The sequence below is a fragment of the Abrus precatorius genome, unplaced genomic scaffold (genome assembly GCF_003935025.1).
Source record: "Abrus precatorius isolate BTA unplaced genomic scaffold, Abrus_2018 Scaffold2, whole genome shotgun sequence".
Lineage (NCBI taxonomy): Eukaryota > Viridiplantae > Streptophyta > Magnoliopsida > Fabales > Fabaceae > Abrus > Abrus precatorius.
In genome coordinates, this window is record NW_020874362.1 from 15,883,377 (window position 1) to 15,905,495 (window position 22,119).

Sequence of the window (22,119 nt, forward strand, 5' to 3'; positions counted from 1 at the left end):
GATTTCTACGTGCTTTAGAGACAAAATCTGTGTGGGGAGGCGATTCCATCAACGTTTCGTGGCGGGCCTTCGTTTTGAGGTAAGGGGAGGACTTTACTCTAGTTACCTTTGTTCGGAATAAGTTTATTTGAATGAATATGGTAATGTGATAGAAATAGGAGGTGAGGTTATGTATCTTGATGGACTATACGAGTTGGACTGAGTCTGGAGGTGTCCGACCTCCGGCACATTGTGTGAATTGTGTGATAAGTTGAATGTGGTAGGCATTGTATGAGAAACCCATGTTGCATGTGATTAATGTTGAGTAAAATGTGATTGTACATTTATGTTGGCATGCTATGGGTGAATGATCGAATGGTTGAAAATGAGTGTGATGGTATGTTTGGATGTGATTGCGACGTGTTTGGATGTGAAAACTATGAATGGTTCAGAGATACACTGGAGGTGTGGAAGATGGGGGCGGTAGTAATACCTTAGAGAAGAAAGGGTGGTGGTGACACCAACAGTCAGCGTTGGTGCACCACAGGCCGCACACTCTCCTCCTGACTCGGCCTCTGACTAACACCTTTTCCTGGAAAGCTCAATACCACACATATTGTATCCGTGGAGCGGGAGCTATTCGGGCGACCATCCATAGTATAACTAAGTAAGTCCCTGAGGTCGAGGGCATTAGGAATCTGTGATCACAATGCCACAATGAGCGTGGCTACGTGCAGTGAGCGCACATGTGTTTGTGTAAATGTGTGGATTTGTAATTGGTGCAGTGAGCGCACCTATTGTGATTGAGAATTTGGATGCATAATGGTCGTTGACGTATGCCCCTAATATGATTAGAATTTATGTATAATGAGTTAGGTGAGTCTAATGCTTGTCTGTGTGTTTATACTAGTGTAAAGGACTCACCTTTACGTTTATTTTTCAGGTAACCAAGACGATCAGCACCGGGGCCCTTGAAGGAAGGAAGGATGAAATTGCTATAGGACTTAGAAATTTATTCTAAAAATCTGATGTATATTTAAGTCCTGTAGCAAGTAATGATGCAAATTATACTCTAATTTCTTATTTGAAACGTTTTATGAAATCATGCTTGAACAATTATCTGAATGGAAAATTTTTACTACTCTGAACCTTGCAAAAACATATTTATTCATAAATTTAAAATTAAGGTGTTACAAAATGCATACAATTTAAATTCTAGAGAAAGTTATTCAATCAAGTTGAATAAATCACTTTATGGATTGAAACAATTTGGACGCATGTGGTATAATCGTCTTAGTAAATATTTATCGAAGAAAGGATATAAAAATGACCCTATTTGTCCTGACATTTTTATAGAAAGATCAATAATGAATTTGTAATAATTGCAGTTTGTATTGATATTTAAATATCATTGGAACTCCTGAAAAGATTTCAAAAACAATAAATTGTTTAAAGAAATACGTAAGGAATGGAATTGGATTACAACTTGAATATGTAAGGAATGAAATTTTTACGCATCAAGAAACTTATACCTCAAAAGTGTTAAAATAATTTTATATTGATAAACCACATCCCTTGTGTACTCCAATGGTTGTAAGGTCACTAGATGTAAACAAAGATCCTTTAAACTTCGGGAGAAGGATGAAGAACTACTAGGTCTTGAAGTGCCTTACCTTAGTGCAATTGGAGCACTAATGTATTTTGCTTGTCATACACGACCTGATATATCATTTGTTGTTAACTTATTAGCAAGAAATTTCAACATAACGGCTACATCATCCAATTATGCAGAAATTTTAGCATTACATGAGGCAAGTCGAGAATGTGTCTGATTAAAATCTACAATTCAACATGTGCACGAAACTTGTGTTTATCTTTAGGAAAAATGATCCTAATAATTATATGTAAAGATAATGTTGCGTGTATTACTCAATTGAAAGAAAGATACATTAAAGGAGATAGAACAAAGCATATTTTTCCAAAATTCTTCTTTACCCATGATCTTCAAAAGAATGATGATATAAATATTCAACAAATTCGTTCATGTGAGAATCTAGCAGATATTTTCATAAAGTCACTTCCAAGTAAAACTTTTGAACAACTAGTTCACAAGATTGGATTTCGTCGTCTTAGAAATGATTGTCCATATAAGGGGAAAAATTAAATATGCTTTGCACTCTTTTTTCCTTAGCTATGATTTTTTCCCATTGGGTTTTCCTGGCAAGATTTTTTATGAAGCAACATGTAATAGCGTATTAAATAATATATATTTTTCTTTTCACTAGGTTTTTATCCCATTAGGTTTTTCCTAGTTAGATGTTATAAAACATATTCTCAAATAATGGACATTTAAGGGGGAGTGTTATGAATTATTATATGAGTGAATGTCCATATTCATAACTCTTTCTTAGTCTTTGTAACTTACGATTTTACAACCGTTTTGTTTAATTTTCATTCAAAGAGATGTGATTTTTCGGTTATAGATTTAGGCCTATAAATAAGTGTCTAATTTGTATTGAGGATATATGTGAAATGAAATTGAGATTCTCTCTTCCTCTCTATATTATTCTCTCTATTTTCTCACTTACTCCTTATAATTTTACATTTATTACATAACAGTATTAACGATAGATGATGGTTATGGAAGAGGTAATATGTGTTGTGGAGTTAGCAACACTTGATTGGTAATGTTAATTGTCATTATGTGTTTTTAAAAAATAAAACAAAAATAATTTGACAACTTAAAAAATTATCTTATAATTTTAAAAATTCGTATTTCTTTATTCTAGTTAAAAGGCCATGATGCCATATGTCTAATAGCATTGACCTCTGCTTGCGACCAGTGTATTTACCACCCAATCAAAAGAATAGACATGTTAGAAACCTTTGATATGTTTTTTTCCTCATTTTTTGTCACTTGTTAATACACAACACGTTATAACAAGATTGTATATAGATGATCCTCATATATGTTATTTATGCTAGGATCTATTTGTTAAAAGGCTGAATTCTCTGTCATTCAGTGATAAGTTCATATTTTTATATATTTTATGACTTATATTTATACACTTAAAACTCTATTTTATATATATTTATACTAATTATGTTATTAATTATTGCAGTTTAGTTGGAAATTGTTATTAGTGTATTATAGAGATATTCTAAATGAAAATTAGATATTTTTAGTCCTTGGTTGTGCTATGTGAAGTTGAGTTTGAATTTAAAATTTAAAAGTTAAACTTAAATATGAAGATTTAGAGCAATTCTGATTATGGATATAACTGATTTGATAAGATAGAGCTCAACTAACTGGAAACTCAAGGCACAACTTATATAAAGAGGCCTTATGCTCCACACTTGACACTCCTACTTCTCTACACACCTTCTTCCCCTTCTTAGTTCTACCCAAACTCATCTATGAGAGTCATTGGAAACCATTGGCAAGGACAACAAGCTTCCACTTGGAGTCCAAGCAAGTGATTGAGCGCCCCTTCAGAGAACGAGAACTTTCTTCGTCTTTTACCTTTCTAGGTTTCTTTTGTAATTATGGGTTTAATTATCATGTTCTTCGTAGTTTATTTTGCTATGAGTAACTAAACCTATAGCTAGGGCTATGGCGGATCCTACTGCAAACTTTGTATGATTTTTACTTTTAATGTTGGTATTGATTTTCCTTTAATGTTTGATTTTTATTCTATTGGATTATACTGTGTATGTTAAAATTTGATCACCCTTAGCATTCCATAGTTAGTTGCATTAATTAACAGAACTATAGGATAAAATGAGATAAAAAGCTAGGTTAATTATACTTAATTCCTTTCTTTCAGTCATTATTAAATTAACAAACTCATAGAATCTTTATGCTTTCTCGACCAATTACCTTGCATGATCATTGGGGGTGTTTGCTCAGAGAAAAGAATATTGATATTGCATAATCATTAGGAATTAATATAATTAATTATGAGTGGTTGGCAAATATTTGGATACCAATATCATGATTAAATTAATTAGAACATAAAAAAGTATAGTAAGTAAACCCACAAGTCCTTGGCTCATCTCATCTAATCTCTCTCATACATTGTATTATTATTCTTTTAATTTATTGTTAACATTAAGCTCTATTTTTGGTCTATTATAATCCTGTTACATTTAAACAATCAAATCAAACTATTCTTGATACTTGAAAATAATTTATGTGGGATGATAACTTGAGATGAAAATAAGCCATTCTTGCCCACAAACATTCAGGTTTTGTGTTGTCTTCTGCAACCATTTCTCTGAAGTAATGATTTGATATTGAAATGAACAAAATGTAAGAAAATAATACAATATATTTAGTTAATCGGTATTATTCGGAATGTTTATATGAGGGGCAGATAGAAAACAATGTAATAAAATCAACGTTGAAATACGCAATTTTACTAGAAAATTGCAATTATCTATAGTTTTTTACAATTTTTATTTTTAAATTATGGACGTTAGTGGTTCAGTTTCATTCAATTTTCATTTAAAAATTCAACTAAACTAAACACAAAAAATAGTATGTAATTTGAATGTAATATCAAAGTAGAACAAAACTAATATAATATTTCATGATTTAGTTTGGATTGGTTATTTATTTATTTTTAAAATTTTAATTTAATTTTAAATTTAGACTAAAGAGTAGCTTAATCAAAGAATGTTTGTTAAAAAAGAAAAAGAGAGATATTAATTAAAAGGGTAAAAATGTGAGAATAATTTTTTTATACAAAAGAGGAAAAAAAAAAGCATAATCGATTGAGACAAGTGAGAACATAGAGAAATGTTGTACCTAATTACATGTATACAATTTTATAAGATAAAGAAAATATTTTTAATATACAAATATAATAGAAAATTAATATTAATGCAATTTAGGTGCGGTTCAATTTGGTTTGGTTTTATTTTAGTTAGTAGAACAAAAATTTGAACTTGAAATGTAAAATGTGTTTTTTTTTTCAAATTTATTCAATCATTTTTATTTTTGAATTAATTTAGTAATTTGAAAATAATTTAATTTGAACATCCCTAATTTAAGTTGCAAATATTTAGGACGCAAACAAAATATATCCCGTAGGTAGCTTAAAGTTACTAAGAAAAACATTACTATATACAATGAATTAAGAAAAAAAAAATCCACTCTTATTAACTTCTAAAATTTTATAAGGTATGCATTTGATCTAAATGTTGAATTGATCCAACATCAAAAAGATAATTAGTCGAGCCATTACAAATAAAAATTGAGCCTTAAAAAGTAACTTCGTCAAAATATCAGACTACATTTGTATTAGGCATAATCCATCTCGTAACATCCGAACGTCTACTTCCACTGTTAATCAGATAAAATTAATCCACGGTTATAAATCTATTATATAACCATACAATTTTATTTTATCATATTTAAATATTTTATACAAACTGCATACACGACATCCATTGATATCAATTTAGATCTACGTTAAATTAAAATTAATCTCATCATAATTATAGCAACTATAAATATTAACTAGAAATGGTAAAATTATGTCCATCTTTAGACATGCAAAGGTTTGATTAAATGAGTTTTTTTCTACCTTATGGTATTCATATCCGTGGATACCTATATACTTAAAATTGTTAAAATATTCTTATTTTCTGGTTCTTTCGGTATATGCTTAAACTTAATACATATTTATCCGTGCTCACACTGCCCGTTGACATTCTTAATATTTTTACTATTATTAAGATAAGGGGCATTGACTGCATAACCCGTAAGAAATAATGTCAACAATAGTAGAAAAATAGTAAACGAAATATACATATGTTCATTTATTTTTTGTTTCAATCAAAATTCAAATGATGCGCTGCCTAAGGCAACACGTATTATAGCTGAAATCGGTCTTCAGTTAAGTTACAACGTACAAGTAATTAAACTGAATACGTAAGAAACTACGAGTCAGATCATACTCCCCCCTGCTTCCTTTTTTTTTCTCCCTCCTCTCTCTCTTTGGTGGTACAAAACTGTGTAACCAATTCAAAAAATCTAGATATATTGGAAAAATGTGACATGAACACAAGGGTCGAATAAAATTCCTAGCCTTTATTTAAGTCTTTTAACTATAAAGACAACAAAGTGTCAAGCATTTTCAAAGGTTGAAAGTCCTTCCCCTGTACATTTCTCATGGGAAACTCCATCAAATGAGATTTTGAAGGCCTGAGGAACTGCCTGCAATCATCAAGCTCAAACGATTTGTACAAGTACTGGTACCCCTGACTGAAAACTTAGACCGAGACTAGGCACCTGCTTAATAAGAATCAATGGTGACTCCAATATTGCTTGACGACACACAAAATGACCAAGGCCAATGCAGATATAAAGCTCACACAATCAAATTATACTTGATATTTTGAAAGCTTTTCTTTCACTGGAGGCTCCAAAGCAGACATACATTGCTACCACGCTCCATTACACAGCATCTCTATAGCATACATACATACATATAGATAGATACAAGATTGCTAGCATAACCCTTGACCAGTTTACAAAAGAAAACTAACCAAATTGGATGTTTGTGACAAACAAGTTAATAAATATGTAAAGTAAGACAGACTTTACAGTATGATAAGTTTTTTCACAGGTATTATCTAAGATCATAATCATAAGACAGTGGACTTTCATCTCCAATGAGACAATGCTTTGAACACAATCTGATGTTTACGTGTGATCAATACCATTTACATTCTCAAGGTGATATCCCAAAAGCTAAAATTGATAAATGCAGATTTTACTAGGTTTTTAAGTAATTTTCTAGGTTATTTTTCATAGAAAATGTAATTTAGAAAATGAAAACTGTACAAAAAAGTAAATTGTTGTCTTTAGTAGTTCAAATTGTGTAAATTTAATAGAATTCTAATGTAATTTTGTTAGTTTTGCATGAGATTCTAAACTAAGAATCTTGAGGATAAGGATTGAAGAAGAGAAAATAGAATAAAGTAGAAGATTTGAGCTTACAAAGAGCAAAGAATAATGAAGCTAAGTGCTGAGCGTTACTACTTTTTGCAAGGAAAGTGATCACTCTAGAGCTTAAGTTTAGAAGCTAACCTGCACATTAACACTTTTTCTAACAATAGTAACCACACTCAGGAAAAAAGGCTCTGTTTTATCACTATTACAAATAATAGTGATTGTTCCAGAACTGGGGTAAGAAGAATCAGTTGCGCGTGATCATTATTATGAAGAAAAGTGAACACGCACAAGTCTGGTTAGAAGGAATAAGTTGCACGTGATCACTATTGTTAAGAAAAGTGAACACGCACATGATCAAAGCGTTGCTACTTTTGTCAATAAAAGTGATCGTTCCAGAGAGAATCCTAGCAAAACAAGTTGCGCGTGGCTCCTATCATTGAGGCAAGGGATTGTCCTTTGATTAAATAAGTGAAATTGATTATCAATCAATTAAGGAACTTATAGTTTAGATCTTATTCAGTTTTGTAATTGATAAAGAGGTGAAATAAGTCCTAACTCCATTCACCATCATTTTATTTCTAAATTCGTCACTCTATTTTGCTGTTATTTTCTGATTTCTACACTTTATTGCTTTTGTTCTCAAATGATTCAAAACATGTCCAATATTCGTTTGGCTCAACTAGTTATTAATTTGTGAAGTGGTAATTGATAGAACTAATCTCTGAGGACAATACTTGGTACTCAAATGAATTCCAAATTTTATTACTTGATACAACTACTTAATACACTTACTAGTTAGTGTTCTTTCAGCTTTGTGACAAAATTGCTAGCATAACCCTTGATAGAACGTACACTCAATTTGTTTATAAATAAAATAAAATCTCACAATCAGCCTCAACTAGTAATTTAGTCTGTCAGACAAATCATAAATAAGGTCAAGAAAATGATTCTTTTAGTTCAAATACGATAAATAGTAATAAATATAAGCACATAAACATCATAATAATGTTTGATAATTTTAGGTTTTATGTATTTCAGAGATCCATCTACAAATATAGTCCCAGTAGTAGTAGAGCTAGAGTGGTCAAATAGAAGATAGACATACAGAAGGGATAACAGCACATTCTAGCAGTAATAAAATAAGGTGATTAGTTCACACTGACTGTTGGAATATCAGATAGAATCAATTTCCTATCCAAGACTACTTAGAAATTATTTCTTATAATTTGGTTTCCCTATTTCTTAGTTTCCATTTGTCCAAATGAATTATGATTTGTTCAAATAAGGGTTAACACTTTAGGTTTATCATCACATTGTACTACAACTCATCATATCAAGTCAATAAGAATTTTAAAGTATTCAGTCTCTATTCTCCGATTTTTCTATCTCTATACCTAAAACCGTTTCAACACTATTTTTACTAATATCTAGACACATGATAGACTGTCTTTGGAATGTGAGATTACAGAACGGAAAAAACATGTAGAGTTAACAGGGTGACAAATGAAACAACAGGCAACACCTAGAAAACAACAAAATGTTACGAATCGTTGGGTTTTCTACAAAGATATAAGCCAAACTAAATTTTAAAAGATCATGTAGTAAAAGTAATCAGAACCTTTGCAAATTGTTGGGTCTGGATTATATTTATCCACCTCCTAAAATCAGAACCCTGTTACAAATTGAACACCAAAATACCACATCAGGAGCAAGAAAATACATAAGATGATACAGATGCAGTCCATATAAACATTCCAAATGATAGATAGGTCCCCCAACCCCCACTGTTCTCTCAACCCCATTTTTAACTTTTTAGGGACTAAATCCTAAAAAAAATTTTATAAGGACTTATCACAAAATACTTCATATTTATAGAGACCAAAAACATAACTAAGCCTTAATTTAAATGAAAAATATGAAATAAAACTTTTAGTTGGAATGAATTAATTGTCGAGTTTAACAAATAAGGAGAAATTAATAAAGAGCTACAAACAGAAAAACCTAGCCTTCAGAATTAAATGGACCATGTTCCAACATATTAGTCAACTTAGCAACATAACTAGAATCACCTAAGCTGTATCAAGTTCAGCCATAACTTTCAAGCAATTTGAAAATAGGATGCATTTCAGCAACATCAAATTAAGTCTAATTTTCAAGATGCTTAGACAGGCGTCTTCCGCATGGTGCTAACATTGTCAAGAGAAAACTACTGCACATTGCCAGCTCAACAATTTTTAATCTTCAACTAAACATTGGAAAAACTGATATGCATTCAAGTCTGCCCCATAAACTGCGAATCTATTGATCAAAGAACAACCTGGAGATCACACGTCTGCCAGCACTTTCATATTCAAAGTTCAAACATGCATGTTTATAATAGTTGTTATAAAAGTAACTAACAACATAGACAAGAAACATTTTTTATATATACAGTACATTGGAAAAACTGATATGCGTACATGTGCTGTAGATGTAAAGCATTCCAGGAGTGGAAAAGATCTTTGTCTGAATTTGAAAGTTGTTGCCACTTCTCAATTAATGGTGGCATAAGAATGTCAAAATAAACAGGCTGCAAAGCAAGGAGATATAATTGGTTTGAAACAAAAGAGAGAAAATGTCAATATGACAGATAACTTGGAAAGGGCAGAAAACTTTATAAGTTGGGGAAGAAGGTTGATTGTTCTATCATGGACTATTATTTAAAATAACATACTTGATTCAGCTTGCCTCCAACAGCTTCAGCAAGAGTCCCAATAGCATCATATACAATCCTGAGGTTTCGCCTCTGAAGTTAAGAACAAAAAGCTAGAACTAAAAATGTTTGAGCACACATGTGATCAGAAGTAGCATAGCACAGTATAGTAACATTTAACAAAAAACATAGAAAGATATTACGTATCAGTGACATGAAATCACCTAATATTTCCCAAAAGCAATCATCAGGTGCTTCAATATAATTTCCAAATGTGGTGCCAACTCTTCAGCAACCTCCTATCATAAGTAAACCAAATTTGAAATGTATATTATAAATTTAAAATAAATGAAGTAATTGAGTCAATTCATTCAGGATAAATGAACAGAAATTGTAATCAGAATCTCTTCCAGTGGAGCGAAAGCTGAGCAAGCAGCCTCTTGGACACCCTTATTATCATCCAAATTCTCCGTATAAGATCCATAAGAACATTGTCAAATTGTTCATAGCCTTTAGGATGCCCAATACCCTAAGGTACACAAAAATCAAACAAGACGACCTCTAAACCAAATTTATGGAACAAACTGCACAATAACAAAATATGAATCACTAAATTATATGTAAGTGCGTATATATGTTATTAATAATATTTGCTCTGGTTTTGTCAATTTCCAGTACTCTGGACAACCTACAATATTCCAAATTTCCAATGGATTAAAGATCCTTCAAGACTGATGCAAGATTTTGCAACTAACTAAGAACTACTCATAAAAAGTGATTTTGATCAATCAACCATTTAGTACTAACTAATTATGATGCTGATCAAGGATGCCAAATTTTGTAAGCACAATATGCATGGCAAGGCTTCAACTCATTGATGATTTTTGTGAACTATTCACCCTATGGCTTTTTTGTTGGTATAAGAATGAGATTGATTTTGATTTCCACTTATGTTAATAGACTGTGATCCATATGCATTTATAAGTTATAACTTATAGAAGCTCAAATCAGAATATTAAATGCATGAATGTAAAAGGAACAGAGCATATCAAAGTAATCCATTAAAAGAATGTCAGGAAAATGGACTATTTATAAATTGGTAATATATACTAATTACTAATAACGTATATAATAGTAATTTGGGAAGATATTGGGGATTTTAATAATTAGGAATTTGAAAGTTTTTTGGATTTTATTTTGTCATGATTTTTTAAGACATTGTAATCTTCAAAAGTATAAACTTTGAGAGGAAAAGTGCCAAAAAAAATCATTGGTATGCAATAGCAGAGAAGAAAACAAAAATGGGTTCATACCTGAACAATAAGAAGAGGGATAAGAAATGCCAGAGTCTATAAATGCAGAACAATGAATTGTTTAATATTCTGAATCAGTCAGTAAGAAATAAGGGCTAAACAGCATTTAAATATAAAAAGGAAAGAACTGTAATGACAAATGAGTAAACATAAGAAACAAATAAAGTGGATAATAAAACCAGACTCAACAAAATAAGAGTGGCAGTGACTAAAAGACTAACAAAATCATGTGAAAGAAACACTACATCTTTCAGCATGAATTTGAAATTATAACTCATCCAGAAAGGTGTTATAAGTATGTGACAGTGATTGTATAATTGAACATAAGCATGAATACATTATTACAAGGACAAAAGAACAATATTTTCACAAAGTATTATGGGGTATGAATAAACAAACTACTTTTCCCACACTTAAGCAATCTGCTCTCCGATAAAAGTCATCACAATCAAAGAATAGAAAATACCTCCAACAGATGAGGGTAAACACCGTTGATACAGCCCTCCCCTATGGCACCAAGAGCCAAGACAGCAGCTTCCCTTTCTTTCCAAGCATCATCCCCACCAGTAGACAGCTTAGGCTGCACACATTTTCAGAAATTTTATTATTTTCTCACAAAAGAAGGCAAGAGTTCATGGGGAAATTAGCATCATATAATAGTTTTCACAGATGTCTTCTATAAACACACTTATGTTCGATCCACTATCATTATGCATGCAGACTACCTTTGAATTAATATAGCGCAAGAGTAGCCAATATGATAATTAGAACTTCATTACAAAATGACCACAAGAAGCTTAAATCACCTCAACAATAGGCATCAAAGTCGGAAGGATCTCATCTCCAAAAACATTTGAAAGAATATCTAGAGCACACTGCATTTCCGTAAATTCCATGTGTTGACAACATCATCATCCTGTAAATATGAAAAGTAAAATTTGATTTTAGATTAGCAAAGCAATTTTTTTACCATTTCAGCTGTCAAAAGCTACGCAAACTCTAGTATATAAAGACAAAATGTTAATCAAATAACTTGAGTAAACAATCAATAGAGCAAATACAACATACGTCCTCTTCTACTTCATCTGATCCATGAAACCGAGGTTTAATGTCCAACATTGCAAAAAACAGAAAATTAGAAATATGATTGTCTGAAACTAAAGAAAATCCAGTAAGTCAACCTAAAAACAACCAGACCTGGTCTCGATCAGGTTGAGAACCATCTTCCAGGAAAAAACATTGTACAAATAAATGAAGCCAAATAAACAAGAATTAATTGAAATACAAAGACTAAATAATCCAAAAGAAAACCTCAGCTTCAATAAGTGATTCATCATCATCTGCATAGGCCATGTTTGACAACAAAACCTACATACATGCAACAAACAAACTTCAAATTCCAAATCATACATGGTAAAACAATTATAGAAGAAAATTCATATAATTTGGTTTATTGGAATAAGATGAGGCAAGAATTCTCTTAAGTTTTCAGGTGGCAGCTAAGCATCACAATAAGCAGACCTGCAAAAGAAATTGTTAAAAAAAGATGCAAAAGCTCCCATGATTTAATGAAGACAAATTTTTAGTACAGTTATAAATCTTAAATATACTTTACATGAAATACGGCATCATTATGCAATAGAATCATCAAACTCTTATTTACATCAGTGTGCTTATTTAGAAAAAGGAAATTGGCATACATGTGCCATCCTAGTAACCAAGGAGACAAAATGAACCCCATTTATCAATCTTAGACAGAAGTATAAATCAATATACATTGCTGGAACTGGACAATAGAAAGGCTTGGATGTTAGAATGATTCATTAGGCTGGCTACTATAAAAATTTGGAGACAAAAGATATTTGAAACTGGTATTTGATCGATTTTAAAGACAAGATGAATTTAACAAAATGCTCCAAAATTGTAATCATACACCCCGGTGGGAATTACACTCCAAAATGGAATAGATTATAGCCACCTGAACCCCCAACCTTGACCCAAAAAACAATGACAAGACAAAACAAATTAAACAATAAGCACAAAGATGAAGCAAAACGACGATCTTGGCACGATGTAGAAGCACGAAGAAAAAGTAGAAAGACGAAAATGTGCAACAAAGAAGAGAAAGGATGAAGAGCTACAAGATTTAAGGTTTGAGCTCCCAGTTTTCTCTCTGGACCGGGTCGGGTCCTCGGCCCAACCCAATTTGTTCCTAAGAAAACTGCCATGGCCATCACGCCACCATTGAAAACCTCCATATTCTGCCATGGTCGTAGCAGTTTGGTTAAGAAACGCCATCCTTACCCGCCATAGTGCCACCATAACCATTTTTTGACAACACTTATCACAAGACTTTCAGCTAATTCTGGTACATCATTCACTAGACCAGTAATTTGATATATAATAGATAATGTTAAGAGAATTTGGCAACCATCACATGATATCTCATGTGAAACAGAAGAAACACTTTAGGCATGCATCATACCACTGTTTTAACAAGTTGAATGGTTCAAACTACAGATTGCACATATTTTTGAAAACCAAGCCTTATTTTATCATTTAAGCACTTAAATAGGCACTTAATTAAGCTTTAAAAAGTGATCTATGACTTTCTTACAAGTCTTATTAACTTTTTCGATAACAAGTTCATGACGAATATAATCAAAACAGGTTGTCAGCTCTCATGTGATTTTTTTATACGATTACATAAAATGTGTTCAGTAACTCAAGTTTAATGCTTACTTAGGAGATTATATTTTACTTTTTGTCAATAAGCTGGTAAAGCTGTATGGTCAATATAAAATAAGTGAAGCTTATAACTTTATAAAACTAGCTTAAGAAAAACTATGGTCAATATAAAATAAGTGAAGCCTATAACTTTATAAACTAGCTTAAGAAAAACTAAGTTACATCCAACTTATTGAAAAGGCAAAATTTCTGTTTCATTTTAGTAACTTACACTCAGAACATGAATGAATATAGCTTAGCAGAAAAACGTGTGAGGATCCAAATTCCTGCAGAGCTTGCAAATGAGTAACATGCTATTTCTATTGTTGATGTCTGTTATTTCAAGAGATTTGGTAAGTAATTACATCCAAACTAATTGCTTACAAAGACCATTCTAAAATAAGATAAAATCAACTATATTGTTCTAACTTTGTAATGGTAAAACAAAAAAATTAAACACTTCAATTCGTTAAATCAACCTTAGCTAACAATTGACACTGTATTGAATATTGTTGGAGATCAGCGCATATCAATCAGAATCTATTGGAGATCAGCACATATAAATCAGAATCATCCCATTCTGATTTGTACAGCCCATAATAGGATTTAATGTTAATAAGATCAGTTTTATTTCCTTATTTAGGGACAACATTTATAGGGAGAATTATTTCCCTGATTTTCAAGGATAGATTAAGTGTACAGTTTTATTTCCTTGTATTCTATTTATACCTCTTTTGTATTTTTTCCAAATAAGAAAAATATACTTCGTATTTTTCCGCATGGTATCAGAGCTCGATCTGAACCATCCCTAACCTAGCACAACCAACCATAGGAGAGAACAAGGCAGAAGGTTCGGCCACCAGTTTGGTCAAAGGACCTGCTCTTCCTATCACTGGTCACAAGTTGAATGGCTAGAACTACCCTCAATGGGTACAATCTGTTAAGATCTTTTTTCAGGGAAAAGGGAAGGAAGGTTACATCACAGGATGGCAAATGGAAAACAGTTTAGTCATGTCATGGTTGCTCAACACCATGACTAATGAAATTGGAGGAAATTTCATGTACTATGACACTGCTAAGGAAATGTGGGATGCAGTGAAGAAAACCTACTCAAATATGGACAATACGTTTGCAATATTTGAGATCAAGAGCTTACTCCATGACCTGCGACAAGGTGATTTCTCAGTCAATGAGTATTTTAATACACTCAGTCGACATTGGCAGCAACTGGACATATATGAAGACATTCAATAGAGTTGTAACGCAGATCAAAAGAATTATAAAGAACTGGTGGAGAAAGATAGAATCTACAAGTTTCTATTGGGTTTGAACACAGAACTTGATGAAGTTCGGGAAAGAATCCTTGGAACCAAACCTCTTAAAACAATCCGGGAAGTATTTTCAGAAGTGAGAAAGGAAGAGAGCAGGAGGAAAGTGATGCTTGGGAAGTCAAGTATAGCCTCACCCATTGAAGGCTCAGCAATGGCAGCAAAAGGGAACCAGCCTCGTCCATTTCAAAAGAAAAATCGGCCCTGGTGCAATCACTGTAAGAAACTAGGTCACACGAAGGACACCTGCTAGATCATTCATGGCAGGCCTTCAAAGGCAAAACAGACAAAAAACCTGGACATCAGAGGTAATACAGTTGAGGTAAATTCTAACTCATCTCCATTTAGCAAGGAGCAAATGGATGCACTACAGAAAATTCTCCAACAAACAATCAGGACAGCTATAGTAGCACAAAAAGGTAATTTCTTGCATGCTCTAAATACTAGCAAAGGAAAACCAAAGTCATGGATCATTGATTCAGGAGCCTCAGATCACATGACTGGAGACTTAATTATGTTTAAAAGTTATTCTCCATGCCTCAATAATTACACAGTTCGAATTGCTGATGGGACTCTTTCTAAGGTCATGGGTAAAGGTTCAGTCATTATTTCACAAAATATTACCCTGAATTCAGTACTCTATGTGCCTAATCTTGACTGTAATTTGTTGTCCATTAGCAAACTGACAAGAGATTTGAAATGTGTTGCAAAATTCTTCCTTAACCTATGTGAATTTCAGATTTTGGAGTCGGGGAAGACAATTGGCAATGCTGAAGAATGTGCTGGACTCTACTTCCTCCAAGCAGAAGCGGAACCCAAGGCCAACTCTTGTGCAACAGTACCTCCAAATAGCAAAAATTCTGTAATGTTGTGGCACTATCGGCTAGGCCACCCAAATTTTATATATTTAAAAAGAATGATTCCCACATTATTCAATAAAAATCAAGAGTTGTTTCAATGTGAAATATGCCAATTGTCCAAACATACCCGCAGCTCCTACCCTCCTCAACCTTTCTCCCTAATTCATAGCGATATATAAGGACCCGATCAATTGGATTTTTATAACATTATTTCCTCTCATTCCTAGCTCATTAATCCTCTTTTGTGCCTAATTGGTTGAATTGGATCATTTTATTATGTTTGAATTTTATTTGGGCTTTATTTAATTTTTTCATTATTTGACAAATTCTGATACTGTTTTGGTTTCTGGACCATATCTTGAGTTGTAGAACTCCTTTTATTGTGATTCTTGATTTGTAGGAAAGCTAAGAGAAAGGTGCACAATTCTTATGAAAGGTCAAAAACCAATTCTGATGATAAGAAGCTGAAACTGGGCCTGAAAAAAGTCAGAACGCTGCAGTCGCGGATCCTGAGCAAGGTGCAGTATTTGGACCATATCTCAGTCCACAGACATCCAATTAAGCCCATTCCAGTGGCGTTTTGAAGCTGACATCCAAGGCTACAATTGTCTTTTAGGCCACCAATCAAAAGGAGGCCGTTTTCATAGCCGAAAAAAAGGAACAAAATGACGAACGAAATTTTGAATTTTTAATTTTTTTTTTTTTTTTTTTTTTGGCTCTTCTCTTTTCTCTTTTCTCTCTTCTCTCTCTCTCGTTCTCTATCCCCTTTACGACTTGTTTCCCTCCATCCATGGAGGCTTAGTTTTCCATCTAATTCAAAGATTAAAAGAGACGGGACACTCTTGAGGATTGATCTCACATTGGCATAAATTCAATAACAATTTCGGTTTCATCTCTTCCTTATTTTCTTCTATTGCTAATTATATTTTTGAATTGAAATTATTCGTTTGGATTGATGATTATGCATCTGGTTGATTATGTATTATTCGATTGATGTATGTAATTGAGTTTTAAGGAACATGAATTGGATTTTCAGGTTTGAAAACTACGATTAACGGCATTGGTAAATTAAATTAGCACAATTTAATTAGGTTCTAAAGTTTTCTGAATTTTAATTAATTGTGTTAATCGAATGCATGAAAGTTTTCATGTGAATGCTGAGTTCGAATTGAGGTTTCATTCGGATTCATTGTTAATTACTGAATTGTTTGTTGATGTACTCTCTTAAAAATCCGGTGATAGAGTAGTCATTTTTCTTCTTAATTCTTGGATTGGAATTTCAATTTCTGTTCACTCTTTATTCTAATTATAATTAAGTTCGTTTTGTTTCTTTTATAAACAAACCCCCCGTTTTATATACTCTCTAAATAGATTAATTTGTTCTTGTGATTCTTTGAGAAACGACCCTAGTTGCTTACCTCGTACTATAGTAATTAGGTGTATTTTGACCCATGTGCGACCACGTGTCAGGACCATCACGGGTAAACAATGTCACTAGATCAAGATGGTTTGTCACCTTCATTGACAATCACACACGGGTCACTTGGGTTTTCCTAATGAAAGAAAAATCAGAAGTTGGCAGAACATTTGAACTATTTCATACTATGATGGAAACACAATTTCAAAGCAAAATTAAGGTACTTAGGAGTGACAATGGCCGAGAGTACTATCACTCTGCACTCAATTCCTACCTTCAAAAACATGGAATCATACATCAAAGTTCATGCGTTGATACCTCTCAGCAGAACGGGGTCGCCGAGAGAAAGAATAGACATCTTCTAGAAGTGACTAGATCTCTCATGTTAGCTACAAATGTACCAAACCAATTTTGGGGAGAAGCTATCCTCTCTGCAACCTACCTCATCAACAGAATGCCCTCCCAAATCTTCAACTTTAACACCCCTTATTCTACTCTCCAAACCTCATTCCCTACTAGTCACAACAAACTTGACCCGAAATCCATTAAATGCATTTTTCTCAGCTACTCCCCTCACCAAAAGGGGTACAAATGCTATTCCCCTCAAACTAGGAAATTTTAACACACCATGGATGTCACCTTTTTTGAGAATCAGCCTTATTACCCCAAAGTTGGCATTCAAGGGGAGTAGACTTATCCAACTGAAGTGATAGAATCTCAACTTTTGGGATTTGAGCTAACCAAGCCAACCGAGACTGCACCTGTAACAGAAGAAACTGCAGTAGATGCAACAGAAACTGCACCAACTGAATCTGCCCCAAATGCAGAGCCAGCCAAGAATACACCTACAGCAGAGGAAACTGCAGTAGCAAATGCAGAGCCAGCCAAGAATGCACCTGCAGCAGAGGAAATTGCAGTAGATACAATAGAAACTACACCAACTAAAGCTAGAGAAAGAACGGCACCTCAGCAGAATCAAGGCCCTGCTGCAAAAGGAGACAACTGGACGATATACTTCAGGAAGAGAAGGAAGGGAGTAGAGTCCAGCACAGCTCCAAGGCAAAGCCATGAATCCAACCAGGCTCCAGAAAATGAGTTTTCCTTAGGTAATATTGTCTCTAATCATGAATCTAATGATGAAATTGACATTCCTATTGCCTTAAGAAAAAGGGTGAGATCTTGCACTCAACACCCCATTGAGAAATATGTGTCCTATGGAAAATTGTCACAGGGGTACAAGTCTTTTGTGGCAGCTCTTGACAACACACATATCCCAAGGAATGTTCAAAAGGCATTCCAACAACCTGAATGGGCAGCAGCTATAACAGAAGAAGTTCAGGCCTTGATTAAAAATGGCACATGGGAAATCACTACTCTACTGGAAAGGGAAGAAATTGATTGGATTCAACTGGATATTCTCCATCAAATACAATGTCGATGGTAATATAAACCGGTACAAAGCCCGACTAGTGACAAAAGGTTTTACCCAATCGTATGGAGTGGACTACGAGGAGACTTTTGCACCGGTGGCCAAACTCAATTCGATCCGAGTCATACTCTCTTTAGCTGCAAATTTAGATTGGTCACTCTATCAACTAGACATCAAGAATGCCTTCCTAAACGGTGAACTAGAAGAAGTCTATATGCAAATTCCCCTGGGACTTGAATCATCCAAAACCTCAAGCATGGTGTGCAGGCTCCGAAAATCTCTATATGGCCTTAAGCAATATCCGAGAGCGTGGTTTGATAGATTGACTCGAGTTGTCAAGGAAGACGGATTCAACCAATGCCAAACAGATCATACTATGTTTGTCAAACACTCTGTGGAAGGGAAGTTAGCCTTGTTCATCGTTTATGTTGATGGTATTGTTATCACAGGAAACGATTATGATCAAATCCAGCATCTGAAGGGACTTTTGGCCAAGGAATTTGAAGTTAAGGACTTGGGACAGCTCAAATATTTTCTAGGGTGGAAGTTGCTCGAACAAAGAATGGTATTTATGTGTCACAAGAAATACACACTAGACTTACTTCAAGAAACCAGCATGCTTGGGTGCAAGGCAGCCAATACTCTAATAGAACCGAAAAAGAGAGGTGAAGAAGAAAGTCCACCAGCTGATAAAGATAGATATCAAAGCCTAGTTGGGAAGCTAATCTACCTAACTCACACTAGGCTCGACATTGGGTTTGTTGTGAACTTGGCTAGTCGCTATACATCTAATCCAACTGAGGCCCACATGAAAGCGGCGAACAGAATACTCCAATACCTCAAAGGTACACCAGGTCGAGGGCTCCACTTCAAGAACTCAAACAGAGGCATTGAAGTCTATACTGACGCAGATTGTGCAAGATGCCCCTTTGACAGGAAATCAACTACAGGCTACTGCTCCTTTGTGTGGGGAAACTTGGTGACTTGGAGAAGCAAGAAGCAGCCTGTGGTCCCAAGGAGTAATGCAGAAGCTGAATTCAGAGCTATGGCTCAAGGTATCTGTGAAAGAATCTGGCTTAAGAGATTGCTGGATGAAATCAGAATTCCTATCAATTACACTATGAGGATATTATGTGACAACAAAACCGCTATAAGCATTGCAAAGAAGCCAGTCCACCATGATAGGACAAAGCATGTGGAGATTGATCGACACTTCATTGAAGAAAAAATTGACCATGGCATTATAAAGAGTTGACCATGTTCCATCATGCAGACAAACAGCAAACATTCTGACAAAGGCTCACCCAAGGAACACATATGAAAACATTAGATCCAATTTGAGTATGATAGACATCTACCACCCAAATTGAGGGGGAGTGTTGGAGATCAGCGCATATCAATCAAAATCTATTACAGATCAGCACATATCAATCAGAATCATCCCATTCTGATTTGTACAGCCCATAATAGGATTTAATGTTAATAAGATCAGTTTTATTTCCTTATTTAGGGATAGCATTTATAGGGAGAATTATTTCCCTGATTTTCAGGGATAGATTAAATGTACAGTTTTATTTCCTTGTATTCTATTTATACCTCTTTTGTATTTTTTCCAAATAAGAAAAATATACTTCGTATTTTTCCACAAATATAGACCCAAAAACTAACATAACACGACTTACGTATATATTTATGTCTATCATATCAGTGGTGCTGGAAATTCAAGTCAACTCATGAAAATCTTTAGAAATAATACTATAAACTAATTTCCTGCCAAGATGGCTAAAATAGCAAATTTAAAACAGAAAAATACCAAATATGTAGAATGATAGAATATTTTGTGGAAGGTATTTCCCCGGTTATAACAATTCACATAACATAATTGCCAACAAATCATGTGAACAAAACAGATACAAGCGCATGCACCATACATGTTACTTAAGACCAAATATCCAACTAAATCACATCCATTTCAGTAAAGAAAATTATAAAAATAAATATCCAACAAAACCACATCCACTTTTCAGCAAAGAAATTCAGGATTCGATGGCCCCATCATGTCTTAAAGGTTCAGAATTAAAGTCTTACAGCTTAAGAAAATCAATACATCATAACTAAAATTGCTTCTATCTTAAAAGCCTAATAACCAAAACTCTCCATTCATGGATAAGAGAAGTCATGGCACCATTCAGTCTCCTTTCTTCCTAAAGGAGCAACCTTCGGTTAACCTTGCCCGTCCACCAGTCGGTTGGCACAACACTGTCTGGCAATTACCGCATACCACAACTGTCTGAGAGTGGCTAAATACAGTGGTTCTGCATCCCAGTTAAAAACATAACATAATTAAATTCACATTTAAGTTATTTAAATATCATCACAATCAAGTGAAATAAAAGAAAATCCAACTTACATGTTGAAACAACCCTGGCACTTAACATCCTGCAACAAATAATTAACAGACAAATAATCAAAACTTCACATCCTCTGAACAGGGTTTATCATAAAAAACAGTGATTGTAAAATTATGTAGCAAAGCAATTTTACATTTCAAATCAAGAAATAATAATAATAGTATAAAACAAAAGGGCATTGAATACCATGAAGAAGGAATTTGGGGACTGAACAAGACGCTTGAGTTTGTGCTTTCTCTTCTCCAACTCCGCAGGGGGATTCAGCAAATCAATATCGTTCTGAAGAACCTACTCACACACAAAAACCAATTTTCATTCTGGATAATGATAGTCTTCTAAAATATAAAAATAAACAATATTCCTCGAAAAAAAATAAAAACAAAAAACAATAAGGATTGCGTAAACTATGTTATTGAACCAGACCCAGACATCCTCTGGGAAGCTGAATCGAGAACAGGCCGAAGCAAAATACAGTATGGTGAAGCTGGCAGGGCGGGTATATATATATATATAAATTGCGTAGATGATTCAAAACCAGTAAGAAGAGAGCGAAGTGAAGCATCTTTCTTCACACATTAACTAGTGGAACTGAACGGCTAAATAAACCATAGGTAAAATTTTTGTATTTGCTTGCACTGCACAGTCTAAGCAGAATATTGGACTGACATTAATATCACTAGCAGCTGGCGATGGATTGATGATTGCGAGAAGGACTGACATCAATGCGAATTGTTATTGTGACCCCTAGCTTCGATTAAAAGATTGTTTGTATGCGAGCTTGAGGTAGCAAAATATTGAAATAAAAGTGGAAAAAAAAACACGATAATCTTTTTGTTCAAAGGGGAAGATTGTATAGAGAGTTAGAAGAACAAAACAACCAAGGAACGGTTACTCACCATCTTGAGATAACAGCAAACCTCCAAGAGAAAGGCTTAACCTAGGTTTTGCACAAGAGCACAGAGCGACGTGGGAAAAACGAATTTGAAGGCTTTTAGCCTT

General features: G+C 33.8%; 1 protein-coding gene and 1 long non-coding RNA gene across 2 annotated transcripts; both read right to left on the reverse strand.

Annotated features, from left to right (window-relative positions):
* Positions 1–9,438: 9,438 nt before the first annotated feature.
* On the reverse strand, positions 9,439–9,908 carry LOC113857700. Its single transcript, XR_003503291.1, has 3 exons — positions 9,860–9,908; positions 9,657–9,728; positions 9,439–9,512 (listed from the first exon to the last, which is right to left on the reverse strand). It is a non-coding gene; the product is annotated as an uncharacterized LOC113857700 (long non-coding RNA).
* A 10,934-nt stretch (positions 9,909–20,842) lies between these two features.
* On the reverse strand, positions 20,843–21,840 carry LOC113859518 (40S ribosomal protein S27-2-like). Its single transcript, XM_027492270.1, has 4 exons — positions 21,727–21,840; positions 21,307–21,408; positions 21,120–21,148; positions 20,843–21,024 (listed from the first exon to the last, which is right to left on the reverse strand). Exons 1-4 carry the CDS (start codon positions 21,838–21,840, stop codon positions 20,898–20,900), a joined length of 372 nt encoding a protein of 123 aa, XP_027348071.1. The 3' UTR covers positions 20,843–20,897.
* Positions 21,841–22,119: the final 279 nt, after the last annotated feature.

Coding starts and splice junctions, on each gene's coding strand:
- LOC113859518 (XM_027492270.1), bottom strand. CDS start 21,840: ATGTCAGTCCTTCTCGCAATCATCAATCCATCGCCAGCTGCTAGTGAT. Junction 21,409..21,726: donor ATACAAAAATTTTACCTATG/GTTTATTTAGCC, acceptor GTGTGTGAGTAG/GTTCTTCAGAACGATATTGA. Junction 21,025..21,119: donor TGCCAGGGTTGTTTCAACAT/GTAAGTTGGATT, acceptor ACTGGGATGCAG/AACCACTGTATTTAGCCACT.